General features: G+C 44.8%; 1 protein-coding gene across 1 annotated transcript; it reads right to left on the bottom strand.

Annotated features, from left to right (window-relative positions):
- Positions 1 to 16,906: 16,906 nt before the first annotated feature.
- On the bottom strand, positions 16,907 to 21,756 carry lrrc15 (leucine rich repeat containing 15). The gene is made up of 2 exons (XM_070883473.1): positions 21,707 to 21,756; positions 16,907 to 19,507 (listed from the first exon to the last, which is right to left on the bottom strand). The coding sequence occupies exon 2, from the start codon at positions 19,500 to 19,502 to the stop codon at positions 17,511 to 17,513; it is 1,992 nt and encodes a 663-aa protein (XP_070739574.1). The 5' UTR covers positions 19,503 to 19,507; positions 21,707 to 21,756; the 3' UTR covers positions 16,907 to 17,510.
- Positions 21,757 to 21,995: the final 239 nt, after the last annotated feature.

The following is a 21,995-nucleotide window of genomic DNA, read 5'->3' as shown; positions in this document are numbered from 1 at the left end:
GCTTTGATTCATATTGTACTGGTCAGTCTAAGAGCAACATTCTAAAATCTGGGAATGTCAAATGATGCTACATTTTCTATCCAGGGACTATGTATGGAACATGCTCAAGCCCATCCTGACGAAGGGAAAATATCTGATTGAAAATTCGATTTGAACTAAATGGTGGAAAGATCATTGGCAGTGAAATTTGTCTTGGGCGGTGTTATGTCTGTAATGCACTTATGAATGACTTCATGAGGCAATATGTTGTACTCAAACTGTAGTGACCTTGGTCCTTTATTCGTAACTCCAGAGTGAGGCACCAGCATGTTGGGTAGCCTTTTATACTGGGCCCTACACACCTATGCAGGTGACCCTCAGGTCTCCCACCACAGTGCCCTCTGGTGGACAGCCCCTGCCACAGGGGCAGGAAACCCAGGTCTCCACCAGTTGCACCCTCTAGTGGTGCCAGCATAGTATATACACAGTGTAAACCTTATTGATTGTACATCAGGTAACAAGTCTCCATCTTATGCAACTATACAGTGACTACACAGAGAGTATATCTGTAGTCTACATATATAACATCATTCTCCCCCAATTCTTTTGTGCCGAGCACTATGTGCTCTGGTTTAGCTCTCCCCAGACTTAAGTGCCAATATCCCTTGCACCTTGGCTGTGCTTTGGCTTGGCTCTCTCCTTGTTAACCCCCAAGTCCTTTTGCCATAACGTTGGGTAGTGGTTACCAGTTTGGATGGTTCGATGATGCAGTGGAGGTTCCAGTGAGTTCTGGGTGTGATCCATGTGTGTGTCCATGGCTACATACATCCATTCCACCCCCCACCCCTGCCCCCCGCAACAGCGAGATCATGCAGCAGGCCCATTACATTAACATAAAGTTCAGACACATTGCAAGTACAAAGAAAGGAAGTTACAGTTGGTATCATGGCACCTTGGTTCAGTGACTTACATTTCTTACGTTTTGCGGTCATGTGCCAGGATTGGGTAGATTGCATTCATGGGTCAATCATGGTAAGTATTGAGATAGCAGTACAGGTATGTGAGGTGCAGGTTCCAGAGCAACTGGACGGGGTCCCAGTCGTCTGATAGCACCCCCTGCTAACGGGGCGGGCTTGATTCGCTCACCTAGCCAGGACTCAGGGCCTTTGCCATTGCCTAGTGGTGGGCAGAGCCACAGATGTGTGTGGCCTCCCTGTCCTCCTTTGAGGGCTGCAGAATCTTCTGCCTGCTATCTAATGGTGTTGGGAACCTAGCTGTTCCAAGTCCCGTTTGGGGAACTCTTTGGTTCGACCTTTCACTCCCGGACATGGTCGAGGTAGCGACTGGGTCTGGGGGCTGCTCCGTCTCCACCCGGGTGGTGGGCAACGGTGGCCGACTGCGCGTATTGGCACCGTTTTCGTTTCCAAATCCGTGGTGAATAGTGCCATCGGGTGCCTGCAGCGTGGGATAAACCTGGGGCAGGGTATCAGGATCAGTACCTTCACCCTCCTGAGGTCGCTGGCCTATAACTTGTGCGGACACCTGGGGCAGGGCATCAGGATCAGCGCCTTTACCCTCCCGAAATCGCTCGCTTGCTACTTCTGGGGACACTCTATTCCCGACATCTCGCAACAATATTTTGTTCACAATCTTAATCGGTTCGTTACATTGATTGCCATGCATACAATGTCTCTTTAAGTTCAGTTGGTTGCAGGTCTCCTTTAAGAGAACCCTGCTGGCTTTACCCCAATCAAATCCTCTATTAGACACCACGTGTTGGTCCCTCAGCATTGCACCTCGTGATATGGCCATGGCCATTTTTTTTTCAGCCACGCTGCACCTCGCTGCAGCAGGGACGCCATCTTGCCTCTGTCCTCGAGGTCGACTGCCTTGATCATTCTCTCCCGCAATTCTGCCACAAAAGCTGGAAGAATGCCTGTGAATTCGATCTTCCTCCCCAGGAGTCCTGCCACTGGAGCCGGTAAGGTACTTTTAGGTTGTTCCAGTCGGATCATTGCCACGCAATCGTGATGGACGGTCTGTGCCTCAGGTGCTGCGCTGGTCTGTTCTCTGGTGCCTGGCCCAAGCGAAGGTGAGGTTTTGCTCTGCCTCTGAGTACGGGGGGACATCGATTGCTGGAATGAAGAGGTCTTCCCATTTCCACTGGATCTTCCCCATCCACCTTCTTCCGAGTAGCATTGGACCATCACCTGCAACAATCCACAGAGGTAACTTGTGCACCACGCCATTAATGGATTATACTTAAATCCACACTACCAAGGACTGGGATCAGCTCCTTGGTGTTGGTGTGCAACTTTTCCTGAATTGGAACCAGCTCGGGTCGTTTTTCGTTCCATAGCCTCTCAAAGGCATCCTGGCGCATCACTGACTGGCTCGCTCCCGTGTCCACTTCCATGAAGACTGGAACGCCGTTTATCTCGACTTCCATCTTCACTGGAGGACAGTCAGTGGTGCAAGTATATACTCCATACACTTCTTCAAAGTCATCTACCTCCTCCTCTGCTAGTCTGTAAGTCGTGTTTCTTTTACACATAGCTGGAGGTGGCCCTTCGTGTTACAAGCTTTGCATACATACTCACTGGTGAGCTCTATGGTTTCCTCCGCAATGCCAGCATGGTGCTACTCGATTAGCACCCCTTGGCGGACTCTGAGTTTTGGAACCCTGAGGTCTGTGATCTCTGCCCTGGGCAGAGCCATGTTCTACAGTCTTGCCTGTGAAAGGCACCATTCTGTGTACAGTACTTGCCGGGTTTGAGTCTACAGGATGAATAATTTTCTTGGTGCTGTAGGTCGAGGTCATGAACACCTGACTGATGCTGATGGCCTTCTGCAGGTTGACTGTGGTGTTGGCAGATAATAGCTTGTGAAGGAGGCGCTCGTGGCAAATTCCCATAACGAAGATGTCTCGCAATGCTTCGTTGAGGTGCGTGCCGAAATCACACAGTGCCACAAATCTCCTGAGGTCGGCAGCATATTTTGCAATCTCCTTCCCCTCAGGTCTGCGGTGAGTGTAGAATCTGTGCCTGGCCGTGAGGATGCTCTGTTTTAGTTGGTCGCGAATTAGTTCAGTCAGCTCATCGTATGTCTTATCCTTGGTCTTCGTGGGTGCCAGCAAGTCCCTGACGAAGCAGTAAACCTCGGGCCCACAACTGGTCAGCAGTATACCCTTGCGCTTCTCCGCCAATGCTTTCGTCTCCCCTGCCAGGTCGTTTGCCACAAAATATTGCTCGAGCCTTTCTGTGAAGGCATCCCAATCGTCACCCTCTGTGAAGTCTTTTAGTGTGCCAAAGGTAGCCATAATCACGTGAAAGTCCGTATTCTCGTCGCCAGTTGTTATGTCTGTAATGCACTTATGAATGACTCTGCGAGGCAATGTGTTGTACTCAAACTGTCGTGACCTATGTCCTTTATTCGTAACTCCAGAGTGAGGCACAAGCATGGTGGGCAGCCTTTTATACTGGGCACTGCACACCTATGCAGGTGACCCTCAGGTCTCCTGCCGCAGTGCCCTCTGGTGGACAGACCCTGCAACAGGGGCAGGAAACCCCGATCTCCACAGTTGCACCCTCTAGTGGTGCCAGCATAGTATATACACAGTGTAAATCTTATTGCTAGTATATCAGGTAACATGTCTCCATCTTATGCAACTATACAGTAACTACACAGAGAATATATCTATAGTCTGCATATATAACAGGTGGTTGCGCAAAATGGGCGGTAACGAATCGGCAGGCCATTTTATACTTATCTTGATTTTCATTTCCAATATCTTAAAATGACAACTTACTCAACTCATTAAATCTGACTTCAAATATCTAGTAAAGATACTTGCATGAAATGGATTTTAAGTACTTCTCAATTAAAATGATCTATGCTGCTAGATACTGCATAATGTGTACCCTGTATCATGGTTTAACTGTTTTGTGTTAAAAAGTATATGCAACATCCTGTTATAATTTTGAATGATAAAATTCTATCTTTTATAATGAACATTATAGAAACATAGAAAATAGGTGCAGGCGTAGGCCATTCGGCTCTTCGAGCCTACACCATCATTCAATGAGTTCATGGCTGAACATGCAACTTCAGTACCCCATTCCTGCTTTCTCGCCATACCCCTTGATACCCCTAGTAGTAAGGACTACATCTAACTCCTTTTTGAATATATTTAGTGAATTGGCCTCAACAACTTTCTGTGGTAGACAACTCCACAGGTTCACCACTCTCTGGGTGAAGAAGTTTCTCCTCATCTCAGTCCTAAATGGCTTACCCCTTATCCTTAGACTGTGACCCCTGGTTATGGACTTCCCCAACATTGGGAACATTCTTCCTGCATCTAACCTGTCTAAACCCATCAGAATTTTAAACGTTTCTATGAGATCCCCTCTCATTCTTCTGAACTCCAGTGAATACAAGCCCAGTTGATCCAGTCTTTCTTGATATGTCAGTCCCGCCATCCCGGGAATCAGTCTGATGAACCTTCGCTGCATTCCCTCAATAGCAAGAATGTCCTTCCTCAAGTTAGGAGACCAAAACTGTACACAATACTCCAGGTGTGGCCTCACCAAGGCCCTGTACAACTGTAGTAACACCTCCCTGCCCCTGTACTCAAATCCCCTCGCTATGAAGGCCAACATGCCATTTGCTTTCTTAACCGCCTGCTGTACCTGCATGCCAACCTTCAATGACTGATGTACCATGACACCCAGGTCTCATTTTCCTAATCTGTCACCATTCAGATAATAGTCTGTCTCTCTGTTTTTACCACCAAAGTGGATAACCTCACATTTATCCACATTATACTTCATCTGCCATGCATTTGCCCACTTACCTAACCTATCCAAGTCATTCTGCAGCCTCATAGCATCCTCCTCGCAGCTCACACTGCCACCCAACTTAGTGTCATCCACAAATTTGGAGATACTACATTTAATCCCCTCGTCTAAATCATTAATGTACAATGTAAACAGCTGGGGCCCCAGCAGAGAACCTTGCGGTACCCCACTAGTCATTGCCTGCCATTCTGAAAAGTACCCATTTACTTCTACTCTTTGCTTCCTGAGGGGTAAGGGGTGATCTTATAGAAACATCTAAAACAATGAAAGGGATAGACAAGATAGAGGCAGAGAGGCTGCCCCCACTGGCCGGGGAGACCAGAACCAGGGGGCATAGCCTCAAAACACGGGGGAGCCAATTCAAAACCGAGTTGAGAAGGAACCTCCTCTCCCAGAGGGCCGCGAATCCGCAGAATTCTCCGCCCAAGGAAGCAGCCGAGGCTAGCCCATCGAATGTATTCAAGTCACAGATAGATAGATTTCTAACCAATAAGGGAATTAAGGTCCATGGGGAGCGGGCGGGTAAGCGGAGCCAAGTCCACGGCCAGGCCAGCCATGATCTCACCGAATGGCGGAGCAGGCTCGAGGGGCCAGACGGCCCACTCCCACTCCCAATCCCCATGTTCCCATGTTCCCATGTTCCCATGTTCTTATGTTCCCATGTTCTTCCTGTCTGCTAACCAGTCCTCAATCCACATCAGCACACCACCCCCAATCCCATGTGCCCCAACCCTGCAATTAATCTCCCGCGTGGGACCCCGCCGAAAGCCTTCCGAAAGTCCAAAAACACCACATCAACCGGTCCTCCTCCGTCCACTCCACCGGAAACATCCCCAAAAAACTCCAGAAGATTTGTCAAGCATGACCTCCCCCCCACAAATCCACGCCGACCCGGACCCACCATGCTATCTCCCTCCAAGTGCGCTGCCACGACATTCTCAATAATTGAATCCATCATTTTACCCACCACCGACGTCAGGCCGACCGGTCCACAATTCCCTGTCTTCTCTCCCCCTCCCCTTTTAAAAAGTAGGGCTACACCGGCCACCCTCCACTCCACAGGAACTGATCCAGAATCCACGGAATGCCGGAAAATGACCGTCAATGCACCCGCCACCTCCCCAAGCACTCTGGGATGCAGACCACCAGGCCCCGGGGATCCACCAGCCCCCAATCCCACCAACCTCCCAAACACAACCTCCCGACCAATAAGGATTTCCCTCAGTTCCCCCCTCCCACAAGACCCTCTGACCCCCTCCTACATCCGGAAGGCCGTTCATGTCCGCCCCAGTGAATGCCGAACCAAAGTACTCGCCCAACTGGTCCGCCACCCCCCCGCTCCCCGTCATGACCTCCCCTGACCCTGACCGCAGGATACCCATGCCTGTCCCCACCAACCCCCCCCTCCCCACATATCTACAGAAGCTCCTGCAGTCTATCCCAATGTTCCCTGCAACCCCCCCCCCCCCCCCGCACTCCACTTTCCCTGCCCCAATCAAAAGGTCCTCCTCCGCCGAGCTCCAAATCTCTCGCAGTCCCCGGGTTCACCGCTATCCCCGGCCAATCCGCACGCCACCTCCCTGGCTCCAACGCTATACCCGATTTCCCTTGACAGCCACGGCTGAGCCACCCTCCCACTTCCACCCCTACGCCAGACAGGGATGCACAACTGCTGCCATCCATCCATGCGGTCTCCAAATGTCTGCCATTGCCCATCCACCGTCAACCCCCCAAGCACCACCCGCCAATCCATCCAGCCAACTCACGCCCCACACCCTCAAAGCCAGCCCCCCCCCTAAGCTCTGGACCATGGACTCTGAACCAACTGCTTCACTCTCCATCCCACTGTAGAACGCCACCACACCATGGTCACTCTTCCCCAAGGGGCCCCGCACAACGAGACCGCCAATCAATCCCCTCTCACCACTCAACACCCAGTCCAAGTCGGCCCCCCCCGCCCCACAGCCGGCTCCTCAACACACCGGTCCAGAAAACCATCCCCCACGCACTCCAGGAAATCCTCCTCCACCGCACTGCCCCCAGTTTGGTTAGCCCAATCCACATGGATATCAAAGTCACCCATGACAACCACTGCACCCCCACCACACGCACCCCCAACCTCCCATTCGATACCCTCCCCAACATCACCACCACTGCTTGGAGGCCTGAACACAACTCCCACCAACGCTCCCCGCCCCCTGGCTTTCCGCAGCTCCACCCACACAGACTCCACACCATCCAAGCCAATGTCCCTCCCAACCACCGCACCAATCTCCTCCCCAACCAGCAACGCTACCCCACCTCCCCCTCCCTTTATTCCATCCTTCCTGAACGCCGAACACCCCCGGATATTGAGCCCCCAGCCCCGATCATCCCGGAGCCATGTCTCCGCAATCCCAATCACACCACACCCGCCAACATCCACCCGCACAGTTAACCCATCCACCCCACCACGGATACTCCCCGCACCAAGACACAAAGCCTCCAGGCCCGTCCCTCCAACACCCCCCGTCCTTTTAGAATTATGATGCAGTGTTTGTTTCTTGCCCTTGTTCACTCGGCCCTCCACCATTGCCTCCTACCCTTCCACCATCTCCCTCTGACCCCATACCACCCCGCCCTGTCTCGCTGCATAGGTTCCCATCCCCCCGCCACATCAGTTCAAACACTCCCGAACCGCACCAGCAAATGTTACCCCCAGGACATCAGTTCCAGTCCTCCCAAGTGCAGACCGTCCCCTTTCCACAGGTCCCACCTCCCCCAGAACCAGCCCCAACGTCCCAGGAACCCGAATCCCTCCCTCCCGCACCACTGCCCAAGCCAACCATCCGGCTCCCTCCACTCTGATTAGCACGCGGCACTGGCAGCAATCCAGAGATTGCTACCTTTGAGGTCCTACTTTTTAATTTAACTCCTAGCTCCCTAAATTCAGCTTGTAGGACCTCTTCCCGCTTCTTACCTATATCGTTGGTACCTACATGTACCACGACAACTGGCTGTTCACCCTCCCTCTCCAAAATGCTCTGCAGCCGCTCCGAGACATCCTTAACCCTTGCACCAGGGAGGCAACATACCATTCTGGAGTCTCGGTTGCGGCCGCAGAAACTCCTATCTATTCCCCTTACAACAGAGCCCCCCCACCACCACAGCTCTCCCACTCTTCCTCCCGCCCCTCCGTGCAGTAGAGTCGCCCATGATGCCATGAACCCGGCCGCCGGCGCCCTCCCCCGGTAAGCCATCTCCCCCAACAGCACCCAAAATGGTATATCTGCCTTGGAGGGAGATGACCGCAGGGGACTCCTGCACTACCCTCCCACCCCCGCCCCATCTCCTGATCACCCATTCACTCTCTGTCCCAACCCTCACCTGCGGTGCGACCAACTCACCAAACGTGCCATCCACAACACCCCCAGCATCGCGCACGCTCCAGAGTGAGTCCACCCGCAGCTCCAGTGCCGCCACGTGTCCCGTCAGGAGCTGCAGCTGGACACACCTCCCGCACACAAAGTAGCCAGGGACACCGGAAGCGTCCCCGACCTCTCACACAGCACAGGAGGAGCACGACACGGGTCCGAGCCCTCCCACCACGACCCAACCCCCAAATTAATTTACTTACTAAAATTTACGTAAACACCAAACAGCTACTTAGTAGTTCGCTGCCAATTTAACCAATCTAAAAGTCAGTCTAAAAGAGAGTTATACTTACCAGTCAAACAGCCAACCACTTACCAGCTTGGCTGTGATGTCACCTCTCGATTTCTACCCCTCTATCTTTGTCTTTGTACTCCCAAGGGATCCCAGCATCCCTTGGGAGTACAGTATATAAGCAGGACACCCACGAGGTACCTACACTCTGGAACTACAATAAAGGAGCTAAGGTCACACTTGCTCATTACACATAGTACTCGGTCTGACCATTTATTATGAGCATAACAATTGGCGATGAGGTAACGAACCGTGCAAAAATGCAAAGAACAGTCGGCATTCTGGAGCAGTTCTCGGAGGGGGATGATTGGAGGTCTTCATGGAGAGACAATACTTCATAACCAACAAGCTGGAAGGGGCGAGAAGGCGACCAAATGAAGGGCGATCATCCCAACTGTTTGTGGGGCCACTATCTATGGCCTCATGAAGAATCTCCTGGCCCCGGCTAAACCAACAGAGAAATCCTACAGAGAACTGTGTACGCTGGTCGGGAGCACCTAAATCCTAAGAAAAGTGTTTTGATGGCGAGATATCGGTTCTACATTTGTCAACGATTGGAGGGCCAGGAAGTGGCGAGCTAAGGTGCCTTGCAGGACATTGTGAGTTTGAGGGGTTACTAGAACAAATGCTCAGAGACTTTTTTGTACTGGGCATCGGACATGAGACAATGCTTCGCAAACTGTTGACTGTGGAAACTCCGAATCTGAGTAAAGCCATAACAATAGCCCAAGCATTTAGGTCCCCCAGCGACAACACCAAGCAGATTTCGCAGAACAAAGTATCATCAGCCAGTACTGTGCATAAAGTAACGTCGGTTTTGAGCAGAAATGTACAGGGCAGAATGTACACACCGGCTGCTGTGGCCCGACCTCAATTGACCCAGAGTCCGCCATCATCTGTTAATGTGAGGCAGTTAACACCCTGTTGGCACTGCGGGGGTGATCATCGACCCCATCAATGCCACTTTAAGCACTATGCGTGCAATGGCTGCAGAACAATGGGACAGCTCCAACGAATGTGCAGGCGAGCTGCAAACCCTGCAAATCACCATGTTGCAGAGGAAGATCGGTCCACAGTTGATAAGGCGGAATTGGAAACTCGTACGGAGGAGGCAGGTGTGTACGGGGTACATACGTTCACGACGAAATGCCCACCAATAATGTTGAAAGTTGAACTGAACGGTATTCCAGTGTCTGTGGAGCTGGACACAGGGGCAAGTCAGTCCATAATGAGTAAAACGGCCTTCGACAGGCTGTGGGGGAAGAAGGCACACAGGCCCAAGCTCAGCCCCCATTCACACAAAACTAAGGACTTGTACAAAGGAAATAATTCCGGTAATTGGCAGTGCTGAAGTCAAAGTCTCCTATGATGGAGCAGTACATGAACTCCCGCTATGGATTGTGCCAGGGATGGCCCCACGTTATTTGGCAGAAGCTGGCTGGGGAAAATCCGCTGGAACTGGGAAGACATCCGAGCGCTTTCGTCAGTTGACGACACCGCATGTACCCAGGTTCTAAGCAAGTTCCCATCGTTATTCGAGCCAGGCATTGGAAGTTTCTCAGGGGCGGAAGTGCAGATCCATTTGGTTCCCGGTACGCGACCCATCCACCACAAGGCTCGGGCGGTACTGTACATGATGCGTGAAAAAGTGGAAATCGAGCTGGACAGGCTGCAATGTGAAGGCGTCATCACGTTGGTGGAGTTCAACAACTGGGCCAGTTCGATTGTTCCGGTACTCAAGGAGGACGGTACGGTTAGAATTTGCGGTGACTATAAACTAAGAATTAACCATTTTTCGCTGCAGGACCAGTACCCAGAGAGTTGTTAACCTGTGGAATTCACTACCACAGAGATTTGTTGATGTCAGTTCGGTGGATATATTCAAGAGGGAGTTAGATATGGCCCTTACGGCTAAAGGGATCAAGGGGTATGGAGAGAAAGCAGGAAAGGGTTACTGAGGTGATGATCAGCCATGATCTTATTGAATGGTGGTGCAGGCTCGAAGGGCCGAATGGCCTACTCCTGCACCTATTTTCTATGTTTCTATGTAATCGATAACTGTACAAAGAAACTTTTGTTGAATTAAAAAATTATAAATATTATTAACAGGATCAAGAATAACTAACTCTTACCTTATGTAGTTATGAAGTAAATCTCAAGAAAGATAAAGCATTTCAGATTTTCCTAAAAACAGAAAACTCCAACACATATCAGCTGATAACTATAATGATGAACTCCACATCATTTACTTTCCAAGCAATGAATCAGCATAGCGAATGGCGGTTGGGTGGGGGATCGTGATAACTACTTAATCTCTTTGGAAGCCACTTTTGTGCAAAGCAAATTTCTGGCTGCATGGAAGGTTAATGGCTATTTTTTTTAAAAGCTTCCAAATACCTTGTTAAATTGCTTTCTGTATTCTCACTTATATAATAGTAGAAAAGTTACATTTATTGCAGAAAATAATTAAGACACAGCAAAGTTGTAGTGTACGAAGTCAGACTGAACACTGTGAGCTCAAAGTAAAGTGTGACCGTAGTCTTTTATTACAGGTCTCCAGAGTGCCTCTACAACCTGTGAAGCCTTCTTAAATACCTGTGCTCCCAAGGGATTATGAGATCCCTTGGGACTCCGGGAAATGAGCCCTCTGGTGGCTGTACAGAGTATATACAAGTCCAGATACATAACAAAAGTAATTACAGCAAACAAGTTGCTCAGTCTACATAGGTTTATGCTGACAGCTCATTTACCAATGTTAATCTTAATCAGCTTTGGCTCAGTAGTAGCACTCTTGCCTCGGAGTCAGAAGTTTAGGGATTCAATCCCCACATTTAAGCACATTGGGTTGAGTATCCGCTTATTATATCAGCGCAATTTGGGCGGAATCAGCCGAACCAGTGCAAAAGATCAGGGAATTGTAACCGTAAGCTCGCTATGCCCAAAACCACTTACGCTCGAGTTTTCCACGATCTTGTATGTTGATTCAAGATTCAATTCGCCTGACTCAGGCCACGCTTTTCAAATTGCACTCATTTTCTTTGGCGCACAGGCTGTAGTAGACACGTTTTGATCATTTTCTCATATCAAAAAATATTTAATTTACTAAGAAACTGACTAGCTGAAAATGACTTTAAAAACAAATATACTGAACCACACTATTTTAAGTCAGAAAGGATTGAACACACTTGTTAAAAATGTTATTTTTGGTGACAAACCCATATTAGCTTTATTAATAAAACCGCACCAGGTTGCCACTCTTAAACACATCAAGGAATACTTTTTAATGGAAGGAAAAAGAAAGAAACAATTATGTTCTATTACGCTGCCCGATTGCACTTATTCATTGAAGATTTTATATTTATGATTATACAAATGAATTTCAGCTGAAACTTGAAGTGTAACCAACCAATTTCCTGATTGCGCCCAAAATAGAAACTTTACTCCATAATCTCGGCCAACACTCCAGTGCAGTGCTGAGAATGCGGCACGATCAAGAGATACTGCCTTTGGATGAGGCATTAAACCCAGACCCCATCTCCTCTCTCTCCCATGGTATTACTTGGAAAACAGCAGGGATAGTCTCCTAGCCAACATTTATCCCTCAAGCAACACCACTAAACCAGATTATATGGTCATTTATTGCTTGCGTTTTATAGGACCTTGATGTGTGCAAACTAGCTGCTGTGTTTTCCTACATTATAACATCAATTTCATTGGTTTTAAAGCAGTTGAAGCATGAGGCCCAGAACAAGGTATATATACCCATTGCTCCTTGTGGAGGGGTTAAGGATTCTTTAAATCTCTTGCTTCACATACATTTTTCCACCAGGTCCATCTGCTATTCTATTCTGTGGTGATTGTTTTACAGTTGAATTACTTTCTAGGCCAATTCAGAGGGTGTTAAGTGTTAACATGTAGGGGGAGTAATTTGGTGGCTTAGCACCTCCCATTAGCGCCTGGAGGAGGATAGTGTCCGGGCACAGTGAATTCAGTGATGTCCATGAACTGCAGTGCCAGTTTATCGCTGGCGCTAACACTCACCACCTGGGCCTCCAGCGCCTCACAGATCACGACATCATAAAGTGCACAGCACCCTGTTACTGCTCTGGATGTGAAATTGCCTCCCGCCCCCTGCTGTGTCGCTGGGCATGAAGAACAGCAGGAAGAGGAGGCATTGTCAACTTGGCTGGCCACTTGGGGAGTGCTAATTAAAGGGATAGGTTTTCAGGTAGGCCAACCTTTATTATTTGCACCAATCTGGTGCCTGCTCAATATTTTTGCTGTTTCAATATTGCAAGATGTCCAAGTCCTCCGCTTTGAGAGAGTGTTTGCGGCTGTAATGGCAGTCGTACTGGTCGCCTTGCAATGCAGAAATGCCAAGATGTCAATTGTGCACCATCATTAGCCCTTCCCTTTAAGCAAGGGAAACAGTCTCTGATACCAGTAGCATTGCATTCCACATTGTTCAGTGCTCAGAGCCCCCAGGCTGGAGCTGCTCCCCTTAATCTAACAGACAGTTCCATCCTGAGATGATAACTTAACTCCCATAAATTCCTTCTATTCTAGGTCCTTTATACTAATTAACTTTTAATTATCTTCGCAAGCAGTTCTGTTAAACAAACTCCAAGTTCTACCTTAGCATTATAATATGGGTATTATTAATAATGCAAGAAACATAAGTTGGGCCTTCATTGGCCAAATTAAAGACCAAGTCAAAATTCTAGACCGACAAACTCAGACAGCTCAGCCTGGCAAGGCCATGTCAGCTGTGGGCCCCTATGTGGGATGTTATGCATCCTCCAATCTAATTAATTAAAAACACTGTCTCAAATTCTAATGTTTTCCTAGGAAATCGAAATTTACGCATTTCCAGTAAGACACAACTTATACATTAACCCCTTACTTGTCTTGAGCACTAACATACAATCATTTAAACACAGTACTATTCGCGTCAGTTTCATTCGCATAACCATATATTTTTAGATATCCCTAATTTCTAACACATCTTCCAACCTCCTTTAAGATTGAGCTCATCCAAACCTCTGCTGCCTGTATCCTAACTTGCCCCAAGTCCCATTAACCCATCACTCCATGCTTGCTAACCTACATTGGCTCCCAGTACACCAACACCTCTATTTTAAAATTATCGTTCTTGTATTCAAATCCCTCCATGGCGTCACCTTCCCCATTCCTGTAACCTCCTGTATTGTTCTGTACAGTCATCTGAGAGCTCACTTTTAGAGTGGAAGCAAGTCGTCCTCAATTTCGAGGGACTGCTCTAAAACTCTGAAAACTCTGCATTCCTCCAAATCACCCTCTTGTGTATCCCTGACTTCCTTCGCTCCACCATTGGCAGCCGTGCCTTCAGCTGTCGAGGCCCTGAACTCTGGAATACCCTCCCTAAACCTGACCACCTCTCCTGCTTTAAGACGCTCTTTGAAACCTACCTTTTTGACCAATGTTTTGGTCACCAGTCCTAATGTCTTCTTCTTTGGCTTGATGTCAATTTTTGTCTGATTACCCTCCTGTGAGAGTACCTTGGGATTATTTCCTACGTTAAAGTTGCTATATAGATGCAAGTTGTTGCTGTAGAAAAGAGCTTAAGAGGCTGTATTAAGAGTGAAAGTTGAAAGGTTAAGAATGCTTAAGTATTTACTTTAACAGTAGTAAACTTGTAAAGTGTATCACATTGTTATCTAACAACTCAAGTGCATGACCTCACACTTTCCAACATTATATTCTGTCTGCCAAATTTTGCCCACTCACTTAAATCCATGCTGACTCTGCCTGACTGAATTATGTTTTTCCAAAATGTCCTGCTACTGCTTCTTTAATAATGGACTCCAACATTTTCCAAACCACAGATATTAGGCTAACTGGTCTATAGTTTCCTGCTTTTTGCCTGCCTCCTTTTTAAAAATAGGGGAGTTACATTTGCAGTTTTCCAATCTGCTGGGACCTCCCCAGAATCCAGGGAATTTTGGTAAATTACAACCAATGCATCCACAATCCTTGCTGCTACATCTCTTAAGACCCTAGGATACAAGCCAGGGGATTTATTCCCTTTATCTTATTGAGTACCACCTCCTTAGTGATTATGATTGTATTAAGTCTCCCCCCCCCCTCCCCCACCCCATAGCCCCTTGACTATCCACTGTTGAAATATTGTTAGTGTCGTCTACCGTAAAGACTGATACAAAATATTTGTTCAGAGTTTCTGCCATCTCCATGTTCCCTGGTCTCGTCCTCTAAGGGACCAACATTTACTTTAACCACTCTTTTCCTTTTTATATACCTATAGTAACTCTTGATATCCGTTTTTATATTTTGTGCTAGTTTACTTTCATAGTTTATCTTCCCTTCTTAATCATTTTTTTAGTCATTCTTTGCTGGCTTTTAAAAGCTTCCCAATCTTCTATTCTCCCACTAGTTTTGGCCACTTTGTATGCCCTTGTTTTTAATTGGATGCCGTCCTTTATTTCTTTAGTTAGCCACGGATGGCTATCTTTTCTCTTACACCCTTTGCTCCTCATTGGAATATATTTTTCTTGAGAGTTGTGAAATATCTTCTTAAATGTACACCACTGTTCATCAACCATCCTACACTTTAATCTATTTTCCCAGTCCACTTTAGCCAACTCTGTCCTCTTACCTTCATAGTCTCCTTTATTTAAGCTTGGCACACTTAGTATTTTAAAGATATCAGCACTATACATAACCATTTCTTTTTACTTATTTCATGTACTTCACCTGGGAAGTGAAAAGAAAAACACTTTTTACATTTGGAAGCATTGATTTTATAATCTTTACTGTGTAGGAACAATATTCAACATGATGAAATTATGTTACTTTAAATGTGTTACTTTATATTTTTATTGCAGTAACACTCATGTCAGATCACAAAGTTTTCGAGCGCATACCAAGTTGCTATTTCTCAGTAGCTTATGGAAGAAGTAGTTTCTATAGATTTTATTTCAAATGACCTTTATGGATAATAACAAAATTGGTCTAATAAAATTGTAAATTACATATACTACCAGTCTAATGTTTCCGTTAATAAGCTAATAATTGACATCTTGGTGAGTTAAACAGCAATAAAATAGAACAGGTATTGTACAAATCGAAAGTTATAAAATAGGATTTTAACTATGTAATAAACAGAACCGTATGAATTACAGGTTGGAAAATAATGTATTAAATGTTCTATATGCAAAAATAAAATGATAGCTTGAAATAATAATGAATGACTAAGTTGTCAAAATCCACTTCATAATTCTGAAAGTTTCCCCCCCAAACCCCCAAGTTTTACCCAAAATCCCCCAAAACAAAGCTCAATGCCAAAGCAAGTTGCGTTACTGATACATCACACCAGTATCATCCTATTTCTGTCCTATGTAACTAAATAACTGTAATAATTTGGATATTTTGAAATGGCCACAATCCTACACACTTACATAACAAAGGACACCCGTATTTTAAGTTTAGCACATTGTTATTAAAACTATTCTAAAGGAGGCAAAAGTGTATCAAATAGCAAATTAATCATTTTAATCAGAAGCTTCATTTAAGCTGCCATTAGGGGGAGTTGAGGTGGAAAATACCTCTTGGATCCCCTAAGGGGATCAAAACTATTCCAGACCACTCTGGCCTGTTTAATGTTATCAGGTATCTACCTCTTGTAAAAAAACATACATATAAACATAAGAATTAGGAGCAGGAGTAGGAGTAGGCTCCTCAAGCCTGGCCTGTCATTCTAAAAGATAATGGTTGATCATCGACCTCAACTCCACTTTCTCGCCCAATCTCATATCCCTTGATTCCCCTAGAGTCCAAAAATCTATCTATCTCAGCCTTGAATATACTCAACGACTCAACATCCACAGCCCTTTTGGGTAGAGAATTCCAAAGATTCACAACCCTGAGTGAAGCAATTCCTCCTCATCTCAGTCTTAAAAGGCTGATCCCTTATCCTGAGACTATCCCCCCTAGTTCTAGAATCAACAGCCAGGGGAACCAATCTCTCAGCATCTACTCTGTCTATCCCCCTCGGAATCTTATATGTTTCAATGAGATGACTACATTGATGAAGTGTTGGCTCTTGTAGTGAGAGAGATCTGGGGGTCCTGATTGACAACAAATTGAAGTTATCGCAACAATATTCGGTGGCAATGAGTAAAGCAAATCAGATGTTGGGATGTATTAAAAGGTCAATCTTGAGCAAAAAGTACGGTAATCCGACCACTTTATAAATCATTGATGTAACTGCATTTAGAATACTGTGTACAGTTGTAGTAACCTTAGTACAAAAAGGATATTGCAGCTATTGAAAGTATATGGAATAGGCAACTAGAATGATTGAGGGGATGCAGGGACTGGTAATGAGGAGTGATTATGTAAATTGGGCATGTTCTCACTAGAAAAGAGGTTGAGAGGTGAAAAATCAACTCTGCCTGGATATACCATTGCAAGGATAATGGTGGGTAACTGTAGTCCTCCTCTACTGCATCTTATCTGTCTAGCATCCCTCCATTACTCGTACTCTTCTTCCTCCATAAATACCGAGGGATTCCCAGTTTCTAGGGGCAAATGAAAAAATAGCAGTGCCAAGACCCATGGCATAAAACCTTTTCAGTCACTTAGTGGGCAAAAAGAATGCTTGCTGAAAAGCCTCTGGCAAATCACTTGAAACATGGACTACAAAAACATTAATTACTTGATATCTGCCAATTTAAATGATTTACACTTCCAACAACAAATTTAGCAACCCTGGACACCTATGGGAGAGTGAATTTCCCATATCCAAAACATGAAATTATGTTGACGTCTAAATGATGTTATAGCTGGCCTGTCTTAAGAAGGAGCTTCCTATGTCCAACACCTGCCATGATTTCCCCTATTGGTGGAGACCTATTATATAAATTTGTCATCCAAACTTCTGGCAAGTTATGGCTCATTCATACCCAGGGAAATCTATTCTGTGGCATCTTGGGCACCTTCAGAAAGTCTTAAAAGAACAACAGGTGTAGTGACGATCGTCTGACGAAGCAACCTTTTTCTAATAACAAACAGAATATATAAAACAATAATTATAAAGCATAACTGTATAGCAACCAGAAAGATATACGAAAAAAAAAAGATTTTGTATGGAATTTTTGAAAGTCCTTGATTACCACTATTATTCTTTATTCTGTTGTGAAATATCCCTTCATCCGTAGAGGTGCCAATTGCTGAGTTGCTGCTGATTACAGAGGCTGAAGAAGGATCATCCCTGGTTGTATAGCTCATGGTCTCCGTAGAGGTGTCTTCTCTGGTGATGGGGGTCAACTCTGTGGCTCCCTGAATGGATGCATCTGTCGCATTCCATGTTTGCAATGTTTCAGATTGTGTCGTACATTCAGAACGTTGCTGTTCTATTGTACCATTAGTTGTTTGAAGATAAGCCTCCATTTTTGAGGTATTATTTGTTGGCGAGGTGGAATTAGTTGTGAGCTGTGTTGTTTTGGTGACTGGGCTTGTCAAGGGAAAAGAATGCAGAGAGGAATTGCAGCTCAGTTGGTTATCTTGCAGTGTTAGAATAAGCTGGCCATAAAAATCAACTGGAGTATTACAAATTATTTCATTAGGCTTAATGACCTTCTCCTGGTTTTCCAAAGTCCAATTTTTCAAATAAGAAATCCAACAGTCACAGTTCCAAATATTATTGTACAAATGAACTTGCTTTATACTTGGTAAGAAATCAAACAGTCCTTGTGGGACATTTTGCAACCGGTTCTGGTCTAATCGAATGTACTGCAGGTTATTCAAGTTGTTAAAAATGTTTCCAGAGAGAGAGTAAAGTTGGTTGGAATACAGTGAGAGGCAACGCAGTTGCTGAACGTGACTAAATATATCCTCACTTAAAATAGAGAGTTGATTATTGTGAAGAAGAAGATTTTGAAGGCCATTAAGGCCACTAAAAGTATTCTTTGAGAGCATGGCAATTTTGTTCCAGTCCAAGGCTAACAATTCTAAATGAGTTAAATTACTGAACACATTATCTGGAAGAGTGACAAGTTGATTATTGTACAAAAGTAATTCCCCCAGTTTCTCCATTTTACCAAATGTGCTGACTGGAACTTGCACCAGTTCATTAGAATACAGTAGCAATTTACGAAGATTGGGCAAGTTATGAAAAATTCTTGGTGGCAATTCAACTAATCTATTTTGGTATAATGTTAATTTTTCCATGTACTGCAGTTGAGAAAAGGCATCACTAGAAAGATTTGTAATATTATTATGATTGAGTAAAAGCTCAGTGAGATTTAACAGTTTATCAAAGATGCCTGAAGGAATATCACTCAGTCTATTTTCATATAGTCTAAGAATTTGAAGATTTCTTAGCTTGTCAAATATCTTTGCAGGAAGAACACGGAGTATGTTTCTCCCTAAATGCAGTTTAGTAAGACACCCAAGATGGTCAAAAATGCCAACTGGAAGAGTTTGTAATTTATTTCGATATAAATAAAGTTCTTCCAAGTTTGTAAGGTTATCAAACAGACCTTGTTCTATTTTGGTTAAGTGGTTGTTAATTAAATAAAGTTGTTTAAGATTAACCAGTGTGTCAAGAACTCCAACAGGCAGTACTTCCAATGGACTGCCAGCCAGCATGAGTACATGAAGATTGTATAGATTATTGAAAGCCCCTTCAGAAACATTAATCAGGAGACTACCATTCAGCACAAGTTGTTGCAAAAATATTTGATCTGCAAAGCTGTTCTCTTCTATCTTGGTTATCTGTGTGGTTAAAATGTTCAGAATTGACAAATTTGTTGGTAAAGGTGCAGGTATTTGTCTGAGTATCTTTCCCGTTTCAATTCCGCAGAAAGCAGTAGTAGTAATGCAATTACATTCCTCAGGACAGCTGAAAGATTGGCCGAGTATCTGCAAACTCACAAAGATATACAAGCACCGTGCTGTAGCCATTTCACCTGCAAATTGAATGGACACGATAATGTTTCTGTAAGAATGCCTCAAAAAAGATCTATTTTATTTCAAAAACAGAATTTTTAGTCCATTTTTGTGGTTATATGGATAAAGTAATACAATGCACTTACTGTACTTATACAGAGTTGTAATGACAAGTTAAGTGCTGAATTTGAACACTCTCAGTTAAGGAATTAAAGAGGCTAAAGGTTATTAAGCTGAAAAGATTAATGCATATTGAATGAATCTAAACTTTGGTAAATTTAAATCTGGGTAGATTAAAAAATGTAGATGCCACAAAACCTCCCTCCACAAACAGGTTTTTTTTCTGGTCCGAGCAAAAAGGTTTATTTCTATTATTGATCATCGTTAATTGCTGAAAATTGTAATCTAATGGAGAGTATTTATCCAAGTACTGAAAGTCCAGCTGGTGGAGGGTAGGCTAGTTGATGGTAAACACATGTTTCCATAGAGACTTAGTTATTGAAGGGATGGGTGAAGTTTAACTAACCCATGATGGTCAAGTGACAGAATCCATCCATTTCCCTTTCGATCTTTTTTTGGAGGACGGGGTAGATCTATTTGTATTGGCTCCAGTTTTTAAAATTCAGTAGGTTTGGGCCTCCTGTTAGCGCTAAGAGGTTAGTGCCCGGACGCGGCGAATGCAGCGGAACAGTGAACTTCAGTGTCAGTTTAGCGCTGGCGCTAACTCAACACCTGGGCCTCTAGCGCCTCGCAGATCGTGACATCATAAAATGCGCAGCGTCCCGTTATCATCCCAGATGTAAAATTGACAATCGCACCCTGCTGGATCATCTCGTGCCGACAACGCCAGCAAGAGGAGGTGTTGTGAACTTGTCTGGCCGCTTTGGTAGCGGTACTTAAAGAGAATGCGAGCGCAACCTATATTATTTGCACCAGTCTAGTGCCTGCACAAAGTTTTTAATGTTTCATTGGTGCAAGTGAGAATAAGTGTTTGGGGCTGCAATGGCAGTCGCGTAGGTCGCCTTGCAAAACAGAATTGCCGATAACTAGCTTGTGCAGCATCATTGGTCCTTCCCTTTAAGCGAGGGAAGCAGCCTCTGTAATGAAAGAGTAACGTTAACAAAATTGTTTAGCGCTCTGCCACTACCACCCTGCTCTCAGAATTTAGAACCCTAAGAGAAGTGGTTAGCGCTTGATTTAGCGCTTAATTTCCCTTTTGGAACGCTAAAGCTGAATTTCTCTGAAGGCGAGAATGATTAGCGCCTGGCACTAATTTTTCAACTGTTGAAGTTTTAGTATACTGCTATACCGAATTTCTTCCCTTTAGAAACCAAATTTTGGAGCTTTCCAAATTTGAACTTATTCTATTGCTCCTCCATTACAATAAAGGATAATTACCACCCCTCCCCCCACCCCATTACATATACTTTTCTTTTTTTTTAAATTTTGTTTTTGGTAACCATTAGAGATAAATCCTGGCCATTTTGATGAATCCTAATACAGATTCGATGTTTCTCCACTATGGCCCAATTGGGTAAATTCATTATCTGCTGTGGAACTATGCTACACAGATAGGGAAGACACTTGGTTCAATATCACATCTGTACTGAGTTACCTGATCTCATCCAAGGTAATGGAAGAGGCGCTATGATTGGTGCCAGTGCCTGTACGTTTGGGGAAAGGGGGTAGGGTTGAGGAAATTAGCCAGTATTCCTAACCTCCAAAAGTAGTCAACTAAATATTCTAGCATTACAATCCGATACTACAATCCAAACCACCGTACTCTAAATTGGTGGAATTCACAAATGATACTGGAACTATTGTTATTTTAATCCTGTTCTTATCTAGGTATTTTTTGAGCTGCTAAAGGAAATAATAATTTAAAATTCTGGAAATGCACAACAGCACCCGAGAAGTTGGACCAGAATAATTAACATATCTTTTTCTTTCAGATATTAACCAGTTGTCTGAATATTTTTAGTAATTCAGATTTGCACCATTTATCATTTTTATATTTCCTTAAGCATTTTGTTTCCTATACCAATGTATTTAACATATATCTGTATTACATTCTATCTACCATTCCCTATTGCAGCCTTTTAATTTGTACAGGTCACTTTGAATGATAGCAATCGCCCCTACACTGGTCACCGTGCCACATGCTGCACTTTCTGCAAATTTTATATTAGTCTACTATGAAAGGGAAAGGAATGTCTTACCTTCACCGTAAATAGGTTCAGCTCACAGGAAAGTGAGTGTGTGTAATACATGGCTGTTTTTAAACAAGCACTATAAGGCAAGTCAAGTCAATGACTTTGTAATTTTCCAAAGGATGTGTGGTTTTTGCATACATGTGATAAAGAGGAGGACAGGAAGCCCTGCTGCAATGCAATATAGGTGGCGTGAATTTGCTATGCATAGCATAATAGTATAATAGATAAACAATGTTGTACCAACTCAAGGTATTTAAAAAAATACTCATTGTATTGATATATGGAAGATGGGGAA

This window comes from Pristiophorus japonicus, chromosome 6 (assembly GCF_044704955.1).
Source record: "Pristiophorus japonicus isolate sPriJap1 chromosome 6, sPriJap1.hap1, whole genome shotgun sequence".
Lineage (NCBI taxonomy): Eukaryota > Metazoa > Chordata > Chondrichthyes > Pristiophoridae > Pristiophorus > Pristiophorus japonicus.
This window is presented reverse-complemented; position numbering and strand designations above follow the sequence as displayed.